This window comes from Centroberyx gerrardi, chromosome 22, assembly GCF_048128805.1.
Source record: "Centroberyx gerrardi isolate f3 chromosome 22, fCenGer3.hap1.cur.20231027, whole genome shotgun sequence".
In the NCBI taxonomy this organism is placed as follows: domain Eukaryota; kingdom Metazoa; phylum Chordata; class Actinopteri; order Beryciformes; family Berycidae; genus Centroberyx; species Centroberyx gerrardi.
The window spans coordinates 22294633-22321242 of NC_136018.1; the positions used below are offsets into that span (position 1 = coordinate 22294633).

General features: G+C 41.0%; 1 protein-coding gene across 1 annotated transcript in view; it reads left to right on the forward strand.

The window, feature by feature from the left end:
- Positions 1-26610, forward strand: part of reck (reversion-inducing-cysteine-rich protein with kazal motifs) — a 74203-nt gene that overhangs the window by 22731 nt on the left and 24862 nt on the right. Inside the window, exons 2-11 of the mRNA XM_071900599.1 lie at positions 495-553; positions 6395-6469; positions 11513-11549; positions 13454-13539; positions 13839-13886; positions 14205-14238; positions 15793-15990; positions 20423-20687; positions 21951-22124; positions 26326-26538. Coding sequence (XP_071756700.1) covers positions 495-553; positions 6395-6469; positions 11513-11549; positions 13454-13539; positions 13839-13886; positions 14205-14238; positions 15793-15990; positions 20423-20687; positions 21951-22124; positions 26326-26538 — 1189 coding nt within the window. The remainder of the gene's footprint in view (positions 1-494; positions 554-6394; positions 6470-11512; positions 11550-13453; positions 13540-13838; positions 13887-14204; positions 14239-15792; positions 15991-20422; positions 20688-21950; positions 22125-26325; positions 26539-26610) is intronic.

Here is a 26610-nt window from a genome sequence, read left to right on the forward strand (position 1 = left end):
GTTTTTAGTGACACATTATATTCACTTGACAGGAGGTTGAGAATCAACATTCACTATCCAAATAAAGTGTGACCAATACGCACATTGCCCGACAACCCCAGTAGATATGAACTGGATGGAATGCAGTGCTTAGATAGATAGCCCCATTCTCTCTCTGTCTCTGGAAGTAATAACTGATATATTGATACACACACTGCGGTTGCACTTTAATCAGCATACGCACCTCAAAAAATGTGTTTCACAGTCACATGGAAACTTGAAAGTAGGACTTCCACAGAATTGTATTGTTGTCAAAACCTCAAACAGAATTTAGATCATGGGACACTAAAAACTAAAAATCACAATGTGGCATTAGAGTCAGTTCAGGTTAAAGTCTTCCCATAGACAACCAGTGTAGCATTGATCAATTCTACAATAAATATGTAATCAATCAAACTGAATCATATTGAATGTCCTTACTGCACTGAACTAACTTGGTGCATCTCTGTCTGCAGACCCCTCCTGTTGCCACCATGCTGCCGAGCTCTCGCCATGTAGAGAAGCATGTGACCAGGTATGAATGCACACACACACACACACACACACACCCACACACTCCGACCCACTCCTCGGCCCATTATAGCAGGCCCATGAATAGAGGTTTTTGAAGGGGAGTGTTGTAAAGTTTTTTGTCTCTCTGCGCTTTGAAGTGCAGAATAAAAGTTCTCTCTCGCCCCGTTTCAATTGAGAGCAGGTGACGCTCCTCTCTCTCTCTCTCTCTCTCTCTCTCTCTCTCTCTCTCTCTCTCTCTCTCTCTCTTTCTCTCTCTCTCTCCTTGAAGCCTCCATCTCCTTCTCTATGATAGAGAGACATAGAGGAGACGTGAAAGGAGCTTTCTCTGCAGGCGACACACAGGCGTAGAGTTCAAACCTTATTCCTGCTTTTGAAGGGGGGGTGGGGGGGTGAGACACTGAGAGAGAGAAGCAGCAATATTATGTTGTATATTATATTGTTATTGTGTTGTTGTTTGCCATCACTATGTTTATGACTACCATACCACAATTGATATTATCGCTTTTGTGTTTGAATTGGAAGACAGAGAAAGGGAGAGAGGGTGTGAGAGAGAAAAAGAAAGAAAGAAAGAAAGAAAGAAAGAACGAGTGGGGGAGAAAGGAATTGAAAGAAATATAAAGATGGAGCAAAACCAATAGAGAGAGATGGAAAGAAAGAAAGAAAGAGAAAGAAAGAAAGAAAGAACGAGAGGGAGAGGAGTTGAAAGAAATATAAAGATGAAGCAAAACCAATAGAGAGAGATGGAAGGAAAGAGAGAAAGAAAGAAAGAAAGAACGAGCGGGAGAGAGAGGAATTGAAAGAAATATAAAGATGGAGCAAAACCAATAGAGAGATGGAAGGAAAGAAATGACAGAGGAGCAAATAAATAACAACACAATGAGAGGGACAAAGGAGAAGAGGAAGAGAGTGATGACGATGAAAAAATGTCCATTAGCACTGCTTTGGAAGTGTAGTGGCCTCAAGTAGAAGTACTATTACTTTACTTAAGTAGAAGTAAGTACTGGTGTAAAAATCTACTTAGAGGTCCAGTGCAATGAGAATTGCATTTCTCAATTTTGTGATATAATTTAACAAAAGGACCTGTTAATTTAAAGCTACCCACATTATTATAACTGTTAGCATTGTGGAAATTGGATTAATTCCCTTATGACTGAAAATATCCCTTGGTATTTCTGAGAGAAAACAAAAGTGCAAACCATAAACAAGGTGACTACAGGTTTCTGTAAGTTAAATTTAAAACTTTTTAAGACATTTTTAATGACACTTCAAATACGATTTAAGACCAATTTCATCCCCAAACTAGCCTGAAGATTAAAACAAAACAAACAAGGGAAATATCTTATAAATAACAATGTATTTGGTCCAATTTTTGTATTCACACACTTTTGTTGCATCTTTAGTATTGATCAACAACCCTATCAAACCCCCACACATGTTCATTTTGTGATATGGGGCAGTAAAAATTTAAACAGCACCTTAATGGTCCTATGTAGATCCATTTGAGCGTGGTGCTATAGAGAACCTGGTGGTGCTATAGGGTTCTTTACAGCACCATGTAGGGCTCTGCTATCGTACTGTTGAGGAAGAAATGGAAAAGTACCTGTACATGGCAATATTCCTATATGCTCACTTAATATGTAACCTTTGACCCATATTTACACCTTAAGTGCCCAAAACTCAAGAATACTGAATCTGCTTCACCATTATAAGATTCAACTCTAAAGTAACATCTTGTGTGTTTCTCACAGAACTGTGAGCCTGGAATGTGCCAATGCCCAAATCTCATAGAAAACACTGACAAAATAATAACTTGTTGTCTTCTAGAAGAAGGTGCTCACCTCTTATTACGCATCTCCTTAAAGTGCTAGAACTATAATTATCATTGGTTGTTCAGTCTTGTTCATATGACCTTATACTTTTTGACCAATAGCTTTATTATATTCTATCTGTATTAACATAATCATGAATATTCAACACTATAAAACTCGTAATCATCCAGATTTTGAGTTCCTTGGATCCCAACCTGCAGATTGAATACATCTAATAAATCTAAATTTTCTTCCACAGTACAAACCAAAAGAACCATTTTCTGGTACTATTTAGCAGTGGTTTCCAATAGGGCTGGGTATCGAGAACCGGTTCCAATTTAGTCCAGTTCTGAATTGCCTAATGCACCGGAATCGATAAGCCACTGCACTATTGATACCTCTTATTGATCATTAAGAATGTTGAACAGCTGCATGCTTCTCCAGTAGCTTCTCCAACAACCTTTAACCCTTTAAGTATGCTGTCAATTGCAAACAGAATTTGATGCTAGCGGGTTCACGTACATACTCACCCTCATGTCAGTCAAAACCAGGGTCGAAACACCAGTGAAGTTTGTAAGTCCATTTAAGACACAGTGAGATGGCTAGCGCAGCTCCGTGGCAGCCTTCTTCAAAACAACAGAAGTTGCTGGATACCGGTACTTTAGAGTTCCAAAAACGGCAAGTAAAAAGGACATAAAATTACTCCATACAGCTCGTGCAGCGTCATCCAAGTGTTCTGAAGCCAAACGATTGCACTGTAGGTCCAAAAGTCCAGTATTTACCTCATTATCTCATAGATTTGCCGCACTTGTTCTGCACCACGGCAACCGTCACTACAGTAGCAAGCAGATCCGTCCTCAATTGCTGTCAGAGATATTGTAAATACAGGTAGAGCGTGCTTGAACGACCCGATAAAGTGGTAAATACAGTTAGTGGCAAATATGTTGTTTTTAGTCTATGATGTTGACCTCCAATTACTTGAATTTTTCCACTTGTTCTTGTATTTGTGCCTTACCTGTAATATAAGTAATTCTGAAACAGGAATAACTCTACACTGTCTGTCTTGAGTAATAAAACAAAGTCAACTCCAATAAAACAGCATGTAGTCTTTTACCTCAGGCAATTTATACAGTAGGAATCGATAAGAGAATCAATAAAGAATCGGACCAATACGAAGAATCGAAAATGGCACTGGAATCTGTAAAATCCTAACCATACCCAGCCCTAGTTCCCAATCATGTGCCATTGTGGCCCAAGAGTCTCCAGGTTTTCAGTCCAACCAAACACTACAGCAGCTGTTTGAACTGATTAACACACCTTCAACCAGAGAGGAGGAACTAATTAGTGAAATGAGCTGTAGCCGGGCTGGAATGAAAACCTGCAGATTCTTGTGCCTTGATTGGCACACGATTGGAAACCGCTGCTATATAGAACCCTTTTTGTTAAGAGAGTACTGCTTTGATGAGTCTGGCTCCATCCACATAGGAGAAAAAGCCCATCAGTCTGCCAACCGGCACTTATTCACCTTCTAGACAGACTGAGAGAGTCTTACAAATGGCCCGCTTGGCTCGTTGGTTTTCAGCGTCCGTCTTTTGTTGCGTCAGGGAGATTTCTTCTTTGATTATCTGCCAGCAAATCACTGTCGCTTCGTTTGTTGTTGTTTTTTTTGGGTTTACTCCGTCGGTTGGGCGGGGAGGCGAGGTGATTTGGAGAAGGAGTAGATGAAGTTACCGTCTGTCAGCCAGTACATTCCTCTGTTTTAGTTTGCCTCCCAAACAGCCAGAGAACACCTGATTACAACCACATTGTGTGCTCCTGCCGCCTGACCTAAAAAGGATAGAGGAAATGAATAGACTCCAATTTGACAGCGCTATACAAAGAGAATCAAGCACTCCAGTTGTTGAAATGAAGGGTCTTTGACATATCTGTCAGCACTCCTATTTTTACCCAGGTGTCAGATGTAAGATGAAACTTCAATGATAGGGATGGGACGATCTTCTTATCTCACGATAGGATTCAATACACAATATGGGGTTCATGATTCAATACAACCACTATACAATGTAATAAATAAAAGTTCAATGACAACAAAGTATGACTGTGCAGAATTATGTTTATTTCTGAGACACAAATCTTTCTAGCGATGGCATTGTCTTGATAGAATGTAAACAACAATTTAAAAATGTCATTACAAAGTGCAAGTAATATAATTTGGATGGAGAGCTTGTGAAATTGTGTCTCATTTACAGCAGAATAAAATTTAGCTAATATCGCGATTCATTTTTCTGCCCCACGATGCGTATTGTCACATTTTTATATTGCGATATTGAATTTCGATATATCGTCCCATCCCTAATGATTACTGTGGGGAAATAAGATACATCAAAGAAAAGAATACAGCAAACATAATGCAACTGACAATTCCAATTGTATAGCGAACACATTAAGTGGAAATGTATGAATGAAAAGCTATAGCATTATGAGGGTGTGCAAAATAATGATGCATCATTTGGTGAAACAGCACTGTTCCGTCCCTCCAGGAATTTGCAATTTTACGACTGCAATAATTAGTGAAAATTTAACTGATGCCTGCAATGTAGCAAGATTACTGCAATTTTTCCATATGAAATGGCCAAATCAACAGAGTGCTTATAATTTCAGCCAATTATCGCACTTTTTCACATAAGATGGTCCAATCAAACCACACGTCAACACACTTTGTCTGCTTTGGTCGACACCAGGTGTTTACAACAGCAAATGTAAAAGCTTTCATGAACTAGAAGGAACTATAGGTTGAATCACTATTGTGTTATAGAGAGTAGAAAATGGACATGTATTTATATGAAAATGTCACTGATTACCACTTTAAGTTTATTACTTTAATAGCCTTAATCATAATAGCCTATACCCGGCTCAAAAACAGTGCTACACTAGGAAGCAATTGATAGAGCGCAAACCTCCGCCAACGCTGAACAATTCTCCAACTTGCAAAGCTGTAGCCTCCATAACGGCTTTTGTTTGTCTATAATTTGTTTTCCAGGTTTGATTTTCTGACAAAATAGCATGTAAATACAACGCTGTTTAGCAGCTGACTTGGACGTCCCGGATGTTGGACTTTTCCACCAATGATAATTGTCTAATGGTGGAAATTCCTGATCTGGATCACTACCAAAATCTAATCAACGGATTCTTTGGCCAAGGCGCGATCTGTCCTCCAAATTTCAGACAAATCTGTTTGTAATGTATTGAGATATCTTGTTAACAAACGAACAGACGGGTGAAAACATAATGTCCTTCCAAATCTGTTGGCGGAGATGAAGATAGGACATCCTGACCGTAGACCATCAAGCATCTTCGGTAACCTTTCGCCTCTTCATTTTCACACGCATTGTTTTTCATCCCTGTAATGTCTACTGGCTGTTCCACTGTTAAAGAAAAAAGTCGATCCACAAAAAAAACCAAACTAGCTCTCCCAGCAGTTTGACTGTGTGAAGCTATAAATCTCACCCAGTTCATTTCATGACTTCGCACTTTAGCCAGAGACTGTTGGCAGCGGATGGATTCTCCCAGGCTCTCGCCTTATGTGTGTGCACACCACACTTGGACATCTTCATCATGTCGAAGTGTGCATATGTGTGTGTGTGTGTGTGTATATTTGCACACCACATACTTGGACGCCTCCATGATGTCTAAGTGAGCATATCTCAGAAGCTCCGGGACTGAAGAGATGATCCAAGACTTTCCCATGGTCTGAACACATTCCTGTCTGTAGAGGCAAAATAGATATAGTTAAAGGTGCTTGAAGTCAGAGTTTTACTGTCCCATAGCACAAAATGACCATCATATATCTGCACGGGGTTGACAGGGTTATTGATCAATACCAATGACTCAACGATTACTTGGCGAGGTGCTGATATTTCTGGCTTTCAAAGCTTGCTTTCTGGCCCGCACTCTGTTTTTTTAGCTGCATATTCACACATACTTACATTTTTAATGTGTTATGTTAATGCTGTGTTTCTCTCCCGGTCCTGTAGCTTGCCACTATAAAGAGTGAGTCTCGTTTGAAGCATCTTCTCCAGAGGTTACCCAGTTACTGTCCAGAGTCTATGGTGAGTCTTTTTTTCCCTTCATGGCAGCAGCACTAGATAGATTTACATGCACAGAGAATTCCCTTCTTAACACGGTTTCTCATTAACCTGGTTTTGGTTTGATGCATGTAAGCATAACTGGGTCAGAATAACCTGGTAAACTCATACTCTGATTGTGAGAACCTGTGGCATAGACACTTTGGGTTTATTGCAGGGTTTTAAAGAAAAAAATCCCATGACCACAATATACATACACAGCCATGGAATGTCAGCAGGGCAAGTGTTTCCCATAGGAAATGATGTATTCCAAAAGAAATTCATAAACAAATGAAAGCCAATGGCAAAGCCAAATGCTTAGCTCACTTGTCTTTTTCTCAGAAGGCAAACGCAGACACTTCCCATGAGCATATATGAATAATCATGAGTCACTGTGTCAGTTCATTAGCAAAGAATTTAACGACTAATTTTCCAATCATGAACACATGGAAAATTAGAAAATTAGTAAGTTGTGTTTGAACCCAATGTTATTGAAACCTTTGGTGATGGGTGTGTTTCAAAAATAACTAGAAGATGTCATTTAATAAAAAAAATAAAAAAAACTCTTCTCAGCAAGCATCCACCACAAAAGTGAGCTTCACAAACTGATCCACGTGTATATTTAAATATCTTAAATAGCATAACTACAGTAGTTGTCATATTACATATCAGTTTGATTGACAATAGTGTTCGACTGATATGGGTTTTTAAGGCTGATACCAATATTGTTTTGGATTGCAGCCGCTGATAGCTGTCATTTTGTCCTGATATTCAATGTCTTTAAATTTCACCATTTTTATACCAAAAGGTTTCAATAAATTAGTAAGTAGTAATTAGTAATATCGGCCTGATATATCAGTCTAACTCTAATTGACAATGTCTTAGAGATACTCTGTTATATAGTGGAAGCACTGCTTGTGCTACTGTACAGTTTTGTTGCTGATGGAAAACTCTTGGCCGGTGTCTAGACGAAGTCCCTCAGCATCAACTCTCTTATTAGACTTACACAGGAAGTCTATTGCTGGTTGTGGTAAGATTTACCAGAACGCTGTAGCACCTGGTTATACCACACAGGCACACACACACACACACACACACACACACACACACACACACACACCGACTCACTTCTTCCCCCCACCCAGGCTAATTACAAAGCAGGGAGGCTGGCTTGGCAGTTGTCAAGGCTCCCATTAGGACCAACACACTAGTAATTAGACTTAGTGAGATTTAAATGCTTGGTCTCAGTTGGACATATGTCCCACTCTCATTTATTGTAACTAAATTGATCTGAAAACAATGTACATGTGCACATACATACAAGCAGACATATGCAAATATAGTCACACATGCATATATATGTTTTCATCTTATGTTTCAGTTCAGCCAGTTTGTCAAATCCAAAAGTTGTCATACATTACTAAAAACTAGTGGAAATGTTCAGTGATCTGTAAAAGTTGAACTCTAATGAAAATCTCTTTCCATACATGTTTTCAGACATGGATAGTTGGAGGGTTAGATTCATGTTTGAGTTCAGGCTTAGGCTATGGATTAGAGCTCAGGTTAGACTGATATATGACATTATAATGGCAGCCAAATAGACACCTAAAATCCTGTTTTCAACCATTACAAAACACAACATCTTGTCCTTCATTAAGGGTCGATTCCATATTTTAGGTGATGGGTGGCAACCTTACTTAGCACCAGTGTTGGGGAAAGTTACTTCTGAGACTAACTAGTTACTTTACTAAGTTACTGCTCCTAAATAGTAACCAGTTACTTTACTCAGTTACTCTTTATTAAAAGTAACTCGTTAGAGCTTTTTTCCTCAAGTGTCGTTGTATTGTGCTTGCTATTCTTCGCAGTCGACAAGCGTTTGAGTATTTCCAATTGCTGAAGTTTATATGTGGGTCAATTTTTTGGCCAGCTAACCTATGTCAGAATCGAGAACACACCAACAACACGGCCTATGCCATGTAGCGCCAGACTTTAATTTTAACTTTTTAAAAAGCAACAAATAACTGATTGCATAATTTAAAAAAATACCATGTTAAGTTACTCATTACTACAAAAAAGTAATCTGATCAGCGTTACCACCAACACTGTTTAGCACTGTCCGACAACTGAAACAACAATATCTTGGGTAATACCTATGGGTGGAGGTTCTTATCTCTAACCTCCGTCTTGGGAACTTGGTCTGAATTTCAGAAAGCACAGAAATGAACAAACAGCGGCGCTGTGGGAGAGAATAAACCAATCCCCAGTCTGTCCTCACTGTCTATGAGTCAATCTGATCTCACCATGCAGGGAAAAATCTTGCTACATTTTAGATGACCTTTTACTGTGGCATGAGATTCATTTGGGAGAGCTTGAGGGTGTGAAACGGAGCCCGAAATTGTGTGTCTCTCACGGCAAATGTGCAAGACAAGGTTGGTAACCTTGTGACAGTGCATGAGCAAGAGGGTGGGGGTGGAAGAGCGGAGGGGGGCGGGACAGGGACGAGACAGGGCAAAGCGGAGAGCAACTGAGGCAAATGGACCGCAAAGAGAAATGGCAGAAACACTGTATCACTTTTTTTTTTTAAAAAGGAAAAAGAAAAGTCCCCTTGTCCAAATACTGTTTTTTTTACTTGCCCCAGTCAATTGGGCAACCACTGGTGTCAATGACTGCTAATACACACACACAAACATCCACACGCAGATGAAGGCCCTCGCTCTCTGGCAGACTTGAGATATTTCTTCTTTGGCTCCGCAGCTCTCTCTGTCCACAGGCGAAAATCTCTCGGATTTGGCATTCCGTCAAAGCGCGGCTAAACTCAAAACATTATTTTTCCTGTCATGTTCTTGCCTTATTGGCCTCCCCTTCATTGCAAATCATGTTTATACCTCACGTAAAGATACTGTTACTCCTCAGCCGGCCTCGTAAATGATGCTGACGGCCGCTGACGGGAACCTTTCTTCCCCAGCCAAGGGACACAGGGGGAGTGTTTACAGTGACGTACAAGGTATCGAGTTTACGCAGTTGATGGTCCTGTGAAGGCATTAAGGCGATGGAAGGGGTGTTTTTTTTTTTCCTGCTGCTTTCCTTCTGTCTTTCTTTCTACGTTTCTCTCTCCTTCTATGTTTGTGTCTTTCTGTCTCTGCCTCGCAAGACCTCGGGCAGCAGAGACAAACAAGTTTGTTTGCCATTATTAACCCCACAGGATTTCACCGCAGAGCCGACGGGAGTTTCTTAGGACTCGTATTTCTCTGCTTTTCATCAGTGTTTTTGGTCTCAGGAATGTAAGAGATTCGTTCTCTGTGAAATGAGATGAACTTTTCAAAGCTTCCTCGCCAACTCTTCACATCTCCATCTGTTGTTTAGTGTGTTGTTTCATTGACGGATCAGGATTTGTTCTGAGGTCATTTTCTCCAAGCCAGCCCAGAAAAATCACTTCTGACTGGATAATAAGCCAACCCGCTAACCCAAGCCACAACCTTAACCCTAACCCTATGTATCCATGGGGATGGGTACAACCCATGTCCATGCACCCATGGGATAGGTGCATGTTTAGGATACTAGGGTAGGCCGATACAATTGGGTACATCTCTTCCAATGGTTCATCAATACCTACCAGAAAATGAAAAGATGCAGCATGTATGTAATTGGAATAATCATATGGTGAACTACTTAGCTGATACTTGCTAGTAGCCTAGCGATATCATCTTTGCAAAGACAATATGTTGGTTAAGGGGGTGATTTCAACAAATATTATTCTGCCAAAACGGCAGTGAAAAACCGTTGCACGAACGGTTCAAACTTTAGTCCCGCCCACAAAGGCGGCGATTGGCTCGATTGTTTCTCCAAGCGAGAACACGCCATTGACTAGAGCAACACCAGACTCTCTGAATCGCTCGACAGAATCAGAAGAGTGGACGGGACGTGATTCAGGAGTCTGGAACCAGGCTATCTTGCTAGATAAAGTTGGAATCTACTGCCTAGTATGCCTCAAACTTGGCTTCTCACGCCCAGTAGTCCTATGCACAGTAGACCATCTGGTCAGATACAAACCTAAAATTTTACCCGAGTCCTAATTCTAACCCTCAGTCTGACCCCAAATATAAACCCTCCAACCATTCATGTCTCAGAATTAAAATAGTAATTGTTGGAATTCAATTTTAAACAAACATTTTTATTTCTGTAAATTTGTTTCATTGTTGTAAGTGTCTTTCAGTAATGTATGACATGCCTTAGGCCAAAGGCCAATAAAGCACTCTGGTTTGATAAACTGACAGTAGTGAAACGACAGATGAAAACATGAGTCCTCTGATATCCGGAAAATGTTTTAACATCATTACCACGTTAATATTGAGACTTTGGTACAACTACTGTAAACAAAGAAGGTCATAGCCAAAAAGATTATTAGCCTCTACCGGCCTCTACACTGCATTTTACATTGTATGCCACCTGGTCAGATTTGGCGGGAAATCTGCTCGATTGCTTTGGGAGATTGCTTCACAGCTCAATAAAGGAACCATTTTTACTTTGCAAGGAATGCACAACTTTATTCCATTTACACTATTCTAACTGCAGAATTTCAACTTCACTTTAGCTTACTTGGTCAGAAAGCATATTGGCTGTTATCAAGAGCTGCTATCCTTCTTCTTTCTCTTCAAAACAAATGGAGTGGAACCAGGGAAGGGGAGAGGGGGGGCAAGTAGTAGAGGTAGTAGAAGATTTTCTTCATGAGAAGAAGCGATGGGGTTTATGGGAAATGTAGTCTTAATTGTGAGAAACTCAAAATTCTATGCTTTAAAGTCACACTGAAATGAAAAATGACTTGAATTTTAGCTCATTCTAACTATCATACCATACACTTATTTGACAATTTATGTCAAAAAATGATAAAAAAAAATATTTTGTTGTATTTTTTTCTGTCCCTGACTGATATCTCATTGGTTTACACTTTTGAAGAGGTTTATTTTATTATCCTGTACCTACTAATGACACTAACCTGACCTGACCCATCTCTTCTCTTCTGTCTTTTAGAATGAACTGTGGATCTGCATCAACTCTACCCTTCCTGGTAAGAGTACAGGCTATGAAACCTCAAAAGACAAAGGTCCAACTGATGGTCTTGAATATGAAGCTTTTTAAGTCTTAAATTCAGTTTTAGATGGCTTTAAAATGTGGCTTCTTGGTGTTAGTTTGGTGTTAGGTATTTTTCCTTTGAGAAATTATGGGTATTCAGATAGGCGTACAGTTGTTTTCATTTTCATTTAACAGATTAGAGAGGGTGGTTTTCCCAAAACTAAGTGTGTGACTTCTCAAGGAAGCACATCATATCCATGTGACTAAATAGAAAGCGCATACAACAAATCAAAAGGAGACACCCTGACGCATCGGTTGACGTCGTAACTCTAGAAATGACGTGAAACATGACATCTGACCTGAGCTGTTATCTACTTTGTGTATCTAGTTGTGTGAGATGAAACGGTGAGCTAGTAAAGCTGTAAATGCTTTGACGAGAGCTGGACCAGAGCACACCAAAGCGAAAAGCAGGCGGTGGATCAAAGGGCTAAATACTGCTGCGTCTGGTAGGAACAAATCCACCTGTCAGAGCCCTAATAGCTTCCAGATAGGGAGGTATTGTTATGCTTACCTTGTTGGACTCCTAGTCCATAGAAGTCCAGACAGCCTCAGAAGTCTGTAAAGATGTAAGCTCCTGAAGGAAAAAATCCCTGCTCTGGTTCTCTGACACTGTTAGATATCATCGTTATTTTGTGATTTACGTTTTTTGGCATACCCAGTTTCTCTCAAACTGCCTCGTCTACTTCTACTTCAGTTAGTGATTTCCTACAGAATGCCTTTTGACATCCCCTAGAGAAGGGGTCTGAGCTTGTTACTTTCAAACAAAGATGGGTGTATGGGCCAACTAGTTTGTGAACCTTGGGACATGTCTACGATCACAGTCTTAAGAAACAACACGTCTTGTGGCTGCATTGCATTCTGGTCTATTGAGGCTACTGTCAGTGGAGAAATTGGTCTCTCTGCCTCTTCTACGATGGATTTCTCCCTGTATAATTGTTGAACGTCTCTTGGTGCAAAATGGCGGCTCTAGAAAGAAGCCCTCGCTCTTTGATTCTGAGGGACTGACACCAAAACCTGACGTTTACAGTTGAAAATTTTGCTGCTATCAAACTCCATTGGCCAGTTAGCCACAGGAATAGGAAAAGTACACACCAAACAACAAAATGAAGGTGAAATCATATATTGTCCACAGTCCTGATGCTGCACTCTGTGCTACCTCTGATATCAGAAGAGTTGAGTTGTTGAAGTAGTCTGTAGTTCAGTGCTGCCTCTGGAGCTGTTATAGTTTTATCATCGATAAAGTTGGGTGTAACAGTCAATTTAAGATTAAGATTTTAAAATTAAGATGAACTTTGTTGATCCCCATGGGGAGATTGGGTCATTGCAGCAGCAAAGATAAAAAATACAATGAATACAATAGAATACAATACATTTAAAAAAGAAAGATTGAAGATGCAATGTCTTCATCATGCCAGTACAGAGCATATGAAAATATTCTTGTTATATTGACTATTGACAGATTTTAAAAATTACAGATGTTGCAGTTTATTAGATCTATGACTTTGTAGTCCATTGCAAGAGCCTACATGCATTGTTGGCTAGTTACAGATGGAAGAAAAAAAATAATTCAATCAATTATCAAAAATATCCGCCACCAGTTAAAGTTAACCTCCCCCTCTGATGAAGGTCTATACTAGAGTTCAGCTAATATGGATTATTGAAGGTAGATACAGATTTTTTTGAACTGAAGCTGCTGATAGCCAGTATTTTTGTTTTGTTTACTTCCGCAAAGTACCAAGTTGCGCCTGCTGATATGACATCTTCACCTCCTGTTAGGGCAGCAGTTTGCGTGTTAACGTCCAACCCCTTTAAATCCTGTGGTGTTTGATTTGTCCTCAGGAGTATCCAGGAAGTCAGAAGGCTGGGTGGGGCTCGGCTGCTGTGAGCTGGCTATCTCAGCCGAGTGCCGCAGGGAATGCAAACAGGTGAAGCATTTCAAATACATCCTGCTCTCCTTTTCACTCTGAAAAAGAAACGACTGTTTGACCACCTTCAATTTGCATAATGGAGTTTACCACCTTTTTAAGATGACATACGGTAAATGTATATGACGTAAATTCATAGTATACATCATAGTTAAGTTATTTAAGCAAAAAAACATATATTGATGCTTTTCTGAAAGTATAATTGATTTTTGTTTATATTGGTGGCTTTTATTTACCACTACATCACTGTTGATGTCATGATGTTGAATGCTATCTCACGTCTTTCTCCCTCCCTACAGGCATCGTCCAAAAATGACATAACAAAAATATGCAAAAAAGATACAGAGGTAAGTCTTCAGAATTCAGAGCATGATCTAATAAATACAATGTGCAAAAATGTAGGTGGTTGAATACTTTATGGGACCACTATCTACTGACATGGTATTAAATTGAATGTAATTTCTGATGAAGAAAAAATGAATCTCTGCTTCTATTGGGATTACAATCTGCTGGTAAGGCATCACAATACTTTGCTAATACAGATTTTTGGCCAAAACAAGTTTAAATCAAATGAAAAGAAATGGCTTTGATTAGTTTTTTAGGGATTTTGACCATGTTGGACAGCAGAGGCTGACATGACCCAAGCTTTTCTCTTCTCATTCCAGAAACCCCTCTACAGCTGCATCACCAAAAATGAAAGTAAGTCATCGCCTGCCGCCTCTTTTCTCTCACACACACATGCAAACACACTCACACACACGTATGCTTTTAGACATAACACGATGAGCAGTGTAGAAGCCAACAGTTCTGAGAGTGTTGTGTTGATCTCGAGAGAGAATGAATCCCCCCAAACACTGTTACTTTGTGCGTGTGTGTGCGTGTGTGTGCGTGTGTGTGCGTGTGTGTGTGTGTGTGTGTACATGCCTGTAGGGTGAGTCGATCTGTGTGACTACAAAACTGATCTCATCTCTCACTCCAGCCAATAAAAAGGCTTGTTTGTATTATCTCTCTCTTCTCTCACTCTCTCTTGTTCTTCCTCTTCTCTCTCACATAAATACATAAACATGCTCATATACACACAAGTGCAGAGCAGACATATGCATGCCAGGCAGGATGTGAGGTCACTGACTTCCTGTGCATCAGTCTTGGCCCAGACTGATTAAATCTGATTAGTGTGTGTGTGCTCTAGGCTTAGACTGATATATGGGGCTGATATTTGCCTTTTATTAAATATCAGATATAATCCAGTCAGTGTCGTCCACCTCTGATATGATGGAGGTTCCACCTTTTTTTCCAAGCATGTCAAAATATAATGAAATGTCTCTAATGGCTTGAAAATATAATAAAGCCTGTTAATGTAATAAACTGCTGGATAATTATTACATTTATAAGTATTACATTTACCACCAATTATGACTTCATAATGGGTGTAGCATGTTTAACTGATGATGTAATAATAACATAACTCGTACAATATGACGAATGTAGTACACAAGTTATCACATTATAAGCCAATATTGTGATTACATCATCAGTTAGAAATATGTCATTATGAAGTAATAATTGCTGGTTAATGTAATAATGTGATATTATTATTAACTAGTTTTATTAAAGTTTCAGCTCATTTAAATGGACATTTTATCACATTTTTACATGAATGAATGAATAAATCCTTCCTAAATCCTTCCTATTGGCTGTTCCAAAGTCTAGTTTAAAAACAACAGGTTCCTATTGGTCGTTCCCAAGTCTAGATTAAAAACAACAGGTTCCTATTGGCTGCCCCAAAATCTAGATTAAAAACAAGGGTCCTTATTGGCTGCTTTTATTTCATTATCATTCCTTAATTATCTTATTATCTTTGACCTCCTTTTTATCTTATTATCTTATTATATTTGACCTCCTTTTTATGGTTTACTCTTATTTCTTTGTTGCTCATATTTTTATTACCTTGCTTTCATTGCTTTTGCTGTTGCTTTTATCTGGTTTTGGTTTTTCTATTCCTTTGGAAAGTGCTTTGTAATTGTGTTTTTTGAAAAGTGCAATACAAATGAAAATTATTTTATTTTATTTATTAATAACAAAAAGCAGGCAGTTGTATTCCACTGGGCTGGTGTCTTTAATTAAAGTGTGCTTTTGTACTCAGTACCTTGCCAATATCTGCTGGTCGTCTTCAACTTCCCTTGTGCTTTACGTCTTGCCATATCATGCCTTATTTTCTGTGTTGTGTGTGTGTGTGTGTGTGTGGTCCTGCAGTGGGCTCGACATGCTGCAGCTATGCAGGCCGTCACACCACCTGCAGGGAGTACTGCCAGGCCATCTTCAGGACTGACTCGTCGCCCACCGTCTCTCAGATCAACGCCGTCAAGGAGTACTGCCAGAGCCACAGCGCTCAGCTCATCGGCTGCGTCAGCAACTACACCAAGTCCTACCCCATACGCAGCCCTATAGACAGTAAGCACATCTACATTTCACACTCTACACATTTAGCCAGCACTAAGTTAGTTCCCACTAGTCTTGAAATTTCTGCAATATCATGGGATTTTGAGAGGTGTATTCCAGACAGGGGAAGTCAAGGAAGTCGAACTGTATCAGGGAATTTTACAAATGGGTCACTATTTTCCAACTTGTTTCACACATTCACTGGATTAGACAGTGTTTTTCAGCCCAACTGTGGTGGAAACCAGACTGTTAATCCCTTTAGAAAAACAACATTAACAAATCAGCAAGGAAAGACATTTTTAGGTCATGGAAGCATGCTGACTTAGCAATGGAAAGTCATGGAAAAGTCATGGAATTTTACAGCAGGGTCACGGTGGGAACCCTGGTACTCGTTACTAATTTCAAAAGTAATGTCATTACCATACTTATGAAGCAGTAAGCTGCTACACTACTCGTTATGTTACTTTTCTGTTACACCCACAGAATTAGCAATTGTATCCTCTCTTACCTTCTAAAATCAGGATCAGTCAGTCCTGTGAATGATCAGGAAACCAAACAGCGTTGATGTCCAATGTTCTTGTCATCCTTCAAAGTAGTGAGAATACTTCCACCCAGAGAAAGTCAACTTTTGTACCATTCCTCAACAAAGTAGTAAGAATACTTCCACCCAGAGAAAGGCAATTTTTCTACCATTTCTCATCAAAGTAGTGGGAATACTTTCAACCATTTTTCATGACAACAAAGTCAATGCCAGTCCTAATCACAGTAGGATTTCTAAGAGGAAAGATAGTAGGAAGGCCACCCAGAGAAAGGTAGTGGGAATACTTCCACCCAGAGAAAGGCAACTTTTGTACCATTTCTCATCAAAGTAGTGGGAATTCTTCCACCCAGAGAAAGGCAAATTTTGTACCATTCCTCAACAAAGTAGTAAGAATACTTCCACCCAGAGAAAGTCAATTTTTGTACCATTCCTCAACAAAGTAGTGAGAATACTTCTACCCAGAGAAAGTCAAATACTCTAACACTTCTCAACAAAGTAGTGAGAATACTTCCACCCAGAGAAAGGCAACTTTTGTACCATTTCTCATCAAAGTAGTGTGAATTCTTCCACCCAGAGAAAGGCAATTTTTCTACCATTTCTCATCAAAGTAGTGGGAATACTTCCACCCAGAGAAAGGCAACTTTTGTACCATTTCTCATCAAAGTAGTGGGAATTCTTCCACTCAGAGAAAGGCAAATTTTGTACCATTCCTCAACAAAGTAGTAGGAATACTTCCACCTAGAGAAAGGCAACTTTGTACCATTTCTCATCAAAGTAGTGGGAATACTTTCAACCATTTTTCATGACAACAAAGTCAATGCCAGTCCTAATCACAGTAGGATTTCTAAGAGGAAAGATAGTAGGAAGGCTTCACGTGTACCCAAACCATCACAGGTGCTCTTGGAGCCCAGGAACTGTACGGGAAAGAATGAAATGAAATATTCTGCAGCGTCATGGTGGCTTAGTTGGCTGATGCGCAATGTGACCATGTGACCGCAACGTCCTGGGACATCCGAATCCGGCCTGGAACCTTTGTCACATGTCATTCCCGCTCTCTTTCCCAATCTTTCCTGTCTCTCTCTACTGTGACTATATAATAAAGGCAAAAATGGCAAAAAAAAAAAGGAATATTCTGACCGCAAATACGTTCTTGTGGCATAAAACATCCAGATCCAGGGACTTGTGGGTTTGAAAGTTAGAAAGCCTTTAATTGGACAGGGATAAACCATTAAAAACCACCTACGCATTTTGTCCTATGCCAGTGTTCAGGGTGATTTCTTTTATGCCACAAGAACATATTTGTGGTCAGAATATTTCCTTTCTTTCCAATCTGATTCACAGCTTGAATCCGATTTACTCTAACAGCGTGTGCGTACTGGACAGTGCCAGCTTACCCTCACCTCTGGATGGACCGTTCCTCAACAGCATGGCTTTATTGCTAGATGACATATTTTTGGATTCCGCATGCCACTTGCTTCTTCCCTCTCTCATGCTTCATACATGTTGTATGGGAAAGACGGTAGATGGGAGCCTCCTACTGGGGTAAAGTAGCCACCAGAGAAGTGGAGATGTGGACTGGAAGTGCTGTTGAGGAACTCAAGGGAGCCCTTGAAAGCACAGAGTGGAATGCTTTTAATAATTCTACTACTGATCTTGATGAGAGCGCTGAGGTGATATCCTCTTATATTCTTTATCTAAAAGACTCAATCATCCCAACTAAACGTGTGAAGGTGTTTCCAAATAATAAACCCTGGTTAAATAAAGCAGTGAAGGATGCACTGCACAGGAAACATAATGCCTTTCTACATGGTGGGGATGGGGATAAGGCAGAAGCTAAAAAAGAGGCCAGATATGAAATTAAGAGGGCTAAACTCCAATATAAAAGTAGAATAGAGGAGAAATGTCATAGTAATGACCTAAAGGCAGTGTGGGATGGCATGAAAGCCATGACAGGCCAGGACAATAAGAATAATAGTTCAATCACCAGCACAAGGTCCCGAAACTGTGGAAGGAGTCTATTGTTGTACCCATGGCCAAGAACAAATCCCCCAAAGAGCTCAGTGACCTTAGGCCTGTGGCTCTGACCTCACTAGTGATGAAGACTTTTGAGCGATTGGTCAAACAAATCCTGACTGATAAGGTTCAGGACCTGCTCGACCCGATGCAATTTGCATATCGGGTTAATAGAGGGGTGGATGATGCTACTACTACTTTATTTAATTATCTGTACAAGCATCTCAAGGGTACAAAAACTCATGCAAGGCTTTTATTTGTAGATTTCTCCTCAGCTTTTAATACAATCCAACCACACATTTTAGCTAGTAAACTACTGTCCACTTTTAATCTTGATGCTGGCATGGTGAAATGGGTAATGGACTGTTTAACATGTATCCCACAGGCAGTCAGGGCTAATGGTGCCCTATCCCAGAAGCGGTTGTCATCCACAGGCTCGCCCCAGGGGTGTGTCCTGTCCCCATTATTGTATATTCTATATACAAATGACTGTAGGAGTAACTACGACGACAGGCATCTCCTGAAGTTCGCAGATGACACTGTTTTAATCAGTCTGCTCCAGGATGGAGAGGTCGATCATGGGCCAGTTGTGAAAGACTTTGTAGAGTGGTGTGACAACCACTTCCTGAAGTTAAATGTTCACAAAACTAAAGATATGGCCATCGACTTCAGGAAAACCTCCCACTCAACCTTCCCAACTACAATCAAGGGCTCACTTGTTGAGACGGTTGAGTGCTACAAGTACCTGGGAACAGTGATCGATGAGAACTTGAACCATGACCTCAACACATCTGCAATCTGCAAAAAGGGCCTGCAGAGACTTCACTTTCTGCGCAGACTGAATACTTTTAATGTGGACAAGACATTGATGGCTTTATTTTACAAATCCTTTATTGAGTCTATTTTAACATTTTGTTTAATTTCTTGGTATGGGAACCTTACAGTGCAAAACAAAAATCGTTTGTTCAATATTGTTAAAGTAGCCAGCAAAATAATTGGCACGCAGCAGCTTTCTTTAACAGATATCTATGACAGACAAGTTTTGCGGAAGGCACGGTCGATCTTGGCCAGCTCTGACCACCCACTCTTGGAGGAATTCGTTCTTCTCCCCTCTGGGCGGAGATACAGATCCCCCAGGGTAAAAAGGAATAGGTTTAAATTTTCCTTTGTTCCAAGTGCAATAAATGCACTTAATTTGCACTAAACCTTCACTGCACTGCTCAGCAGCACTTTATTATAGCTACCATTCCAATGGTTTGATACTTTTAACGAACCGATACATTTTTTTGGTTGTTTGCTGTAACTGTTGTGATTAATGTACCATGTCCTCTTGTATGTTGTGTTTGTGTTTTTGCCCTCTACTGCAAATCAAATTTCCCCTTGAGGGACAATAAAGATCTGAACTGAATACTGTTCACCTCAGATTTCAGATGGTAAATACTACTAGAAAATACTGTTCACCTCAGATTTCAGATGGTAAATACTACTAGAAAATACTGTTCACCTCAACTTGCAGCTGATAAATACTAGAAAATATTGTTCACCTCAGATTTCAGATGGAAAATACTACTAGAAAATACTGTTCACCTCAGCTTTCAGATGGTAAATACTACTAGAAAATACTGTTCACCTCAGCTTTCAGATGGTAAATATGACTAGAAAATACTGTTACAGTTGACATTACAGTGTTTGGTTTGCTGTCAAACATGAGCTCATGTATCATCATTAAGTTCATGTGTGTTAAGTGTAAAAAAGCTGATCAGGAGCAGCCAAAGACTCCAGTAAACTTCAATCATGGAGTCTTGATGGATTCCAATGAGTTTGAATGAGTGAATGTGACCATATGATGTGAATACAGCATCGACCAATCCATCCCTCCTTCCTTCCCAGGTCTGTACTGCTGCGACCGGGCGGAGGACGCCCACTGCCAGGTGGCTTGCCGGCGGATCCTGCGCACCATGACCACAGAGCACGAGATCATGGAGGGTTTGATCGACGAGTGTGGGTCCCAGCCGCTCCCTCAGGACCCTCTGTGGCAGTGCTTTCTGGGCAGCGCCCACCCCCCTGCCAAACCTGACGTGGATGCTTCCCCCCCGGCCAAGATGGACTGCGCCAAGCTGCACTGCTGCTCCAAGGCCAACACCTCGCTCTGCAGGTACGATGACTGACTGAACCCAGATATAGGGGCAGGCCTTTACTTTTCTACTTTAATTTGGTATTTAGTCTATAGATTTTGAATTAAAGGTCCCACATGGTATAAAAAACAGGATTCCCCTTGCCTCTGTGATTATAAAGGAGTTGGATGTGCTATCTAAACATCGTGGAAGTATCAAAACACACAGTCGGCAACTAAATCCACACAATTCATATTAGAAAAGCGAGCCTCTAAACGAGCCGTTTGGACTTCCGTAAATTTGTGGCGTCACAAAGGTTCGCTCATTATCATTTTTGTAAGAAATAATAGACTAACAAAGTGTTTTTTTCAAAGTGGTTGAGCGGTTGTCATTGTTTATTACCGGAGAGTTTTCCCTACCTGTAGCTGCCGGGCCGCGGTGTCTCACGTTTCACTCTTGAAACGGTTAGCCAATCAGAACAGAGGGGTCGTTAATATTAATGAGCCTTAAAGACACGGCGACAGAAACAGCCTGTTCTTGGTAAGGCTCAGAGAGATGCTGGAAAATGAACGTGTAAAAATAGATTGAGAGTGTTTTTGGTACATGACACCACACACAGCTTTGAATGGACCTCAAAACATAAAATAAAACACTGGAAAGTGGAGAATATGATGATGTGTTCTTCCCATTATTATCATTATCATTATCATTGATATGGTTAATGTTAGACTACCTAATAGACCAGTCCAGCCCTATACAAACAGTGCTGGTAGCTCTGCTCAAGTCAAGTCAAACTTTATTTGTAGACTATATTTCATACATAAGGATATTCAATGGGCTAAAGCAAAATACATACAAAAGTAATGCAAACCTGACCTAAAAATACATATCACATGGTGAAAATATACATAAACACATATCACATAGATAACCCTCCCCCTTAGACATGTGCACACACACACACACACACACACACACATATACATACTGTATATATGCAGGTATAAGTGTGCTTTACAATGCTTTACAGAAAAGTTTTAAGCCTTCCTTTAAGCAAGTTCAGTGTTTAGGGCAGGCTATTCCAACAACTGAGATTGTAATGGAGCTAAAAGTAGCTTCGCCAGCTTTTGATTTCATCCTTGGAACAACCAAGAAGCCAGTGTCGTGCAATCAAATCAGAAATGCATTGTGGCAGAATCTTAAAGTCACCCCTACTCCTTACTGGAAGCCGGTGCAGCGATGTAATGTGTTCTGCGGTGCAGTACAGACTCAGTACAATAAATGTCCTCCCTGTGTCCTGGTAGGGACATGTGTCAGGAGATCAGCACTAACTGGGGCAGCCAGACGTGGCAGGAGTTCGACCAGCTGTGTGAATACAACCCGGTGGAGACGGAGCTCATCACCTGCCTGGCCGACGTCAGAGAGCCCTGCCAGCTGGGCTGCAAGGACCTCAGCTACTGCACCAACTTCAACAACAGGTCAGACTCAGAATGACCTACTATACCACTCTTCAACTGATATGTTTTTTTTAAGGCTGATACCGATACAGATATCTTTAGATTGAAGCTGCCGATAGCATCTTTCAGTCGGCTGCTTCTCTTCTAAGCTCTTCTCTCTGTCTGCCTGTCACTGTCTCTCTGGCTTCTGATTGGTTAATACCCTCACGCTGACTGCCTCTGATTGGTCATCAAGTCAACATCAACTGTGCTTTGCCAACAGATGCCAAATCAGTCCATTTCTTTTTTTTACTATTCAAAAGGATGAGCACGATAACATAATTCTTGGTTATTGGGTGAATGTCAGTGTGGGTATGTGTGTTTAGAGACTGAAGGAGAGAGAGAGAGGGGGAGAGAAAGAGAGAGAGAGAGAGAGAGAGAGAGAGAGAGATTTATTGTGAACTCAGTGTGACCTCGGGAGTTATCAGTACCGCAGCATGTTGTACACACTGTCTACAGATGGGGCCAGAGGCCAAACGGAACGGCTTCAAAGGCCGCACAGGGAAGTCACACAAACACATACAGATCAAAACCAACTCAAATAAATGCAGTTCAGACACACACACACACACATTGGTCTGCAGACCACCTGGTGAATGGTCTCCAGAAAGACACACAACTGTCAGCTTGATACTGTGTGGAGCATCCTAAATGGATGACATTTAAAGCTGGAGGTGGGAAGTAATATAGGAACATAGCAAGTGGAGTTTTGTTTGCAGGTCTAAGATGTATTGAATTTTGTTTTTACTGGTGCTCCTACCCTCCTCCCAGCTTTCCTCAATCATGTCCAAGATGCCTCTCCAGCCAAACAGCAACTTAAATGGGTAAAAACCCAGCAGAGGCCTGGAGTATCCTCCCATACGGCAAATAACAGAGGATCTAACCACTGACCCCAATGTTGGCGATCCTTGTTAACAAACTTTACAATTATTGCCTCCAGGGTTTTATTAAAGCGTTCAATCCAGCCATTCGTCTCAGGATAATAGACATTGGTCTGAATCTATTTAATGCCCTACAATTAGTTGAAATCCTGTAGTGTTCGTGGCATAAAAGTAGCCTGTAGTGAGAATCAATCCAATCTGGTTGATTATACAAGGCCTGCACAACCAGGATTGGGTAGTAACGGAATACTTGTAGCAGTGTTACATATTGTAAATTCAAAAAAATCTAACAGTATTCTGTTACATTACCTTAGACAACAGGTATTTGTAAAAAAAAATTGAGAATTACTTCTGGGAATTACTTCTGGGATTAGTTTTAATGTTTAATGTGAGTAACTCAAAATTTGTGTACAAACCTGTATCCCAAATTTTGTAATTTTTCCCTTTTTCTTATCTGCACTGTAAAACTTTCATTAAAGACTGGGTCTCAAATAGTGTCCAGATCTTTAACAATAGCCTTCTCTCAAAGTGAAGCAAATCTTGCATGTATGAGGGGGCAAAGATACTCCCATTGAAGTGTTGGAATGTCTCATTGGAATCCCCCCCTCAGAGTACAATTGGAATTTGTCCCTAGGAATTTTGTTATTTTTCCCCAAGGAGAGCATTGGTCAAATCCTGGTTTTAGATCATGATGGCACGGGGGGCTCCTGCTGTGGCATTGTGGGATCTGAAGTTCAGGCAAACAAACTGTGTCTGAGGCTTCTCTAGTTTCCTTTGATGGGGTCCAGGGGAGCCTTGTACGGGTCTCTTCTCCCCTGAGGGGTTCAAAAGCTGGGCCGTGTAGCTGGAGCGAGGGCCAAAGAACCAGCGTGAAAGACAAAACATTGGGCTGGAGATAGTATGGCAGGACCGGGACGCATGTTGCTAATACGTGTGTGTGTGTTTAAGACAGTTGCGCCATACTACATCTTTAAATACCACACTACAAAATATCCTTTATGCATACAGTCAGCGCATAGCAATGCAGCAGGGTGGTGCACTGAGTAGAGAGACTGGAGGATCCAGGTTCAAGCCCCCCAATGTCAGCATCTGCATCCTCACCTAAAGCCGCCTTCACATGTCCACTGGCAAAATCACTTTGCACCGGCTAAGAGTGGCGTCACCTTGGGCGTCACGCACCGCTCGGATTTTCCACCTTGCTGCTGTGCTCACATGTCGATCAATTTAAACTTTGACCTAGTTTGTCGGTGACCTTTCAAAGCGCAACCAATGAGAAAACAGTTGAATGTGATGTTGCCAGAAGCGACTCAGACAAGAACAATGGCAATGGGCAAAAAGCTCATGCTCTGTGCTCTTGGTTTTGCCTCAGCACTCTGCTCTGCGCCTCACCCCGCAGTGAGCAAAGAGCAAATTGCCAATCATGCGTAAAGGCCATAAGTGTCCTTGAGCAAGACACTGAATCCCTGCCAGCTCCATGGGTGCTGTTCTGCAGCTGAACCTGACCTCTGACCTCCTTGTGGAGGTTGGCAAGCAAAAACATGAGCATGAATTCAGGTCTCTTTCTTCTTGTGTTCTCATTTGTGTAACTCTAGGTCAGGGACTTACCTCTTGCAGATCCCCATATTCAGAGCAATGCTGTGCAGTATGTTCTTAAGAGCCTGAAGAATGAAACCCTGATGAAGGATATTGCCGCTAAACCCTGGTTTTTAATATTAAAGCTTTGTCAATGCCAAGAGTAGCGGATCTTTTTTCTTTTTCTTTTTGATTCATGTCCCATGGAGGAGCTGCAAGGTTGAGACAGATCTTTTGCCCCTTGTTCTTCTAAGCGTGGACAGAAGACTATTTCTCATTTGGATCCTTGTTTGAAAGACATGACGAACCCGGACTGTAGCTGCTTCAGCGGTCCTGTCTGGTCTGTCCTGGTGATTCTCCATGTTTCAACACATAAAAGAGCTGTAGCGAGCTGCTGTTAATAAGAGTCAGCAGGTTGCTAGAGTTTTTTTAGAGAGTATTTTTGGTATGAGAGGAAAACCACTGTGACCGCTGGCTGTGTAGGGGTTGAACTCAGGTCAGGACACAGGGACAAGGTACAGACACACACGCGCTCACACACACACACACACACTCAAACGGACATTTGGCGATTGTAAACAAAGCACCCACTCATCAGAGGCGAATCCAGTGGTGGAACCACACCCAAAACCTCTGCCTGGAACCCTCTCCCTCTAAACCCACCAATTAGCTGACTCACTTCAGACCAAACCCACCAATCAGAGATCAAAGACACTTCCTGGTGCAGAGTTAGAGGAAAACAACACTCACATCACCTCTCTCTATTCCCTTAGGACTTAGTGTCCCCAGCGCAAAACCTTCACTTTGTCTTGGGTTTTCATTTTCTATGTCACTTCAATCAATTTGTACGCCATCAATTGGGACATTTGGAAATCTTGCGTGACAAGAAAATGGCAAACGCAGTTACAATTCAAATAGAAAATGTGATTCAGATTGCACTGATGAGGAGAGGAAAATGGTTTCAATCAGGAAGTCTTGTTTCACTGAGAAGGCTCTAATGCTGCTTTCTTGTAAAATGGGAAAGATGGTAGAAAAGAGCTTCCAACTAGAAAATACCGTTCTCCACTTTGTAAATACTACTTGGGAACTCGGGGTTTGGCAATGGACCCTGTTTTTTCCAACTTCTTGGATTGTGACATCACCAACAATGAAGTTTCAGAAGTCAAGTACAGGCAATGATGAATTCATTTCAAATAAAGGCAACAAAATTAACATTTTTCATCACATTTTGTGATCTTTAAATGCCACGGCAAGACTTTTGGTTTGTGGTTGACTTTGCAATGTTTGGTTTGCTGTAAAACATGAACTCAAATGCATGTCTTCAATAATGTACAATAAGTGCATGTGTGTGTGTGTGTGTGTGTGTTGATTCTGAAAAGCCTGAGAATAATTATCACCAAGAGCAACCAAAGTCTACAGAAAACTTCAATCATGGCATCCTGATGGCTTCCAACAAATCTAAGTTAGCGCTTCAAGCTGTCAAATGGCTCAGATGGTTATTCCTGTATGATGTGAATGCAGCATAGTAGGAAGGAGTATAAAACTGTCATGGCCAATTAGAATTCAGGGTTCAACTCATGCAATGGGAGTGACCTTTCAGTGATGTGTTTAGGGGAAAGACAGCAGAAATAGGCCATGGGAATTCTCTTTGTGTTTTTGTCAGTGGTGTACATCTACACAGCTATATCACTGCTATGTTTATGACGCTGTCTCGCTCTCGTTTTCTATAGGCCGACAGAGCTGTTCCGCAGCTGCAACGTCCAGTCAGACCAGGGGGCCATGAATGACATCAAGCTGTGGTCCAATGGGACGATCAAGATGCCTTTCATGAACATCCCCGTCCTGGACATCAGGAAGTGTCGGCCGGAGATGTGGAAGGCGGTGGCCTGCTCCCTGCAGATCAAACCCTGCCACAGCAAGTCAAGGGGGAGCGTCATCTGCAAGTATGTGTACTACCACCTTAAAACACCTAGTCCCTAAACCCTACATTCTAGATGCTGCTAATACAGATGTGG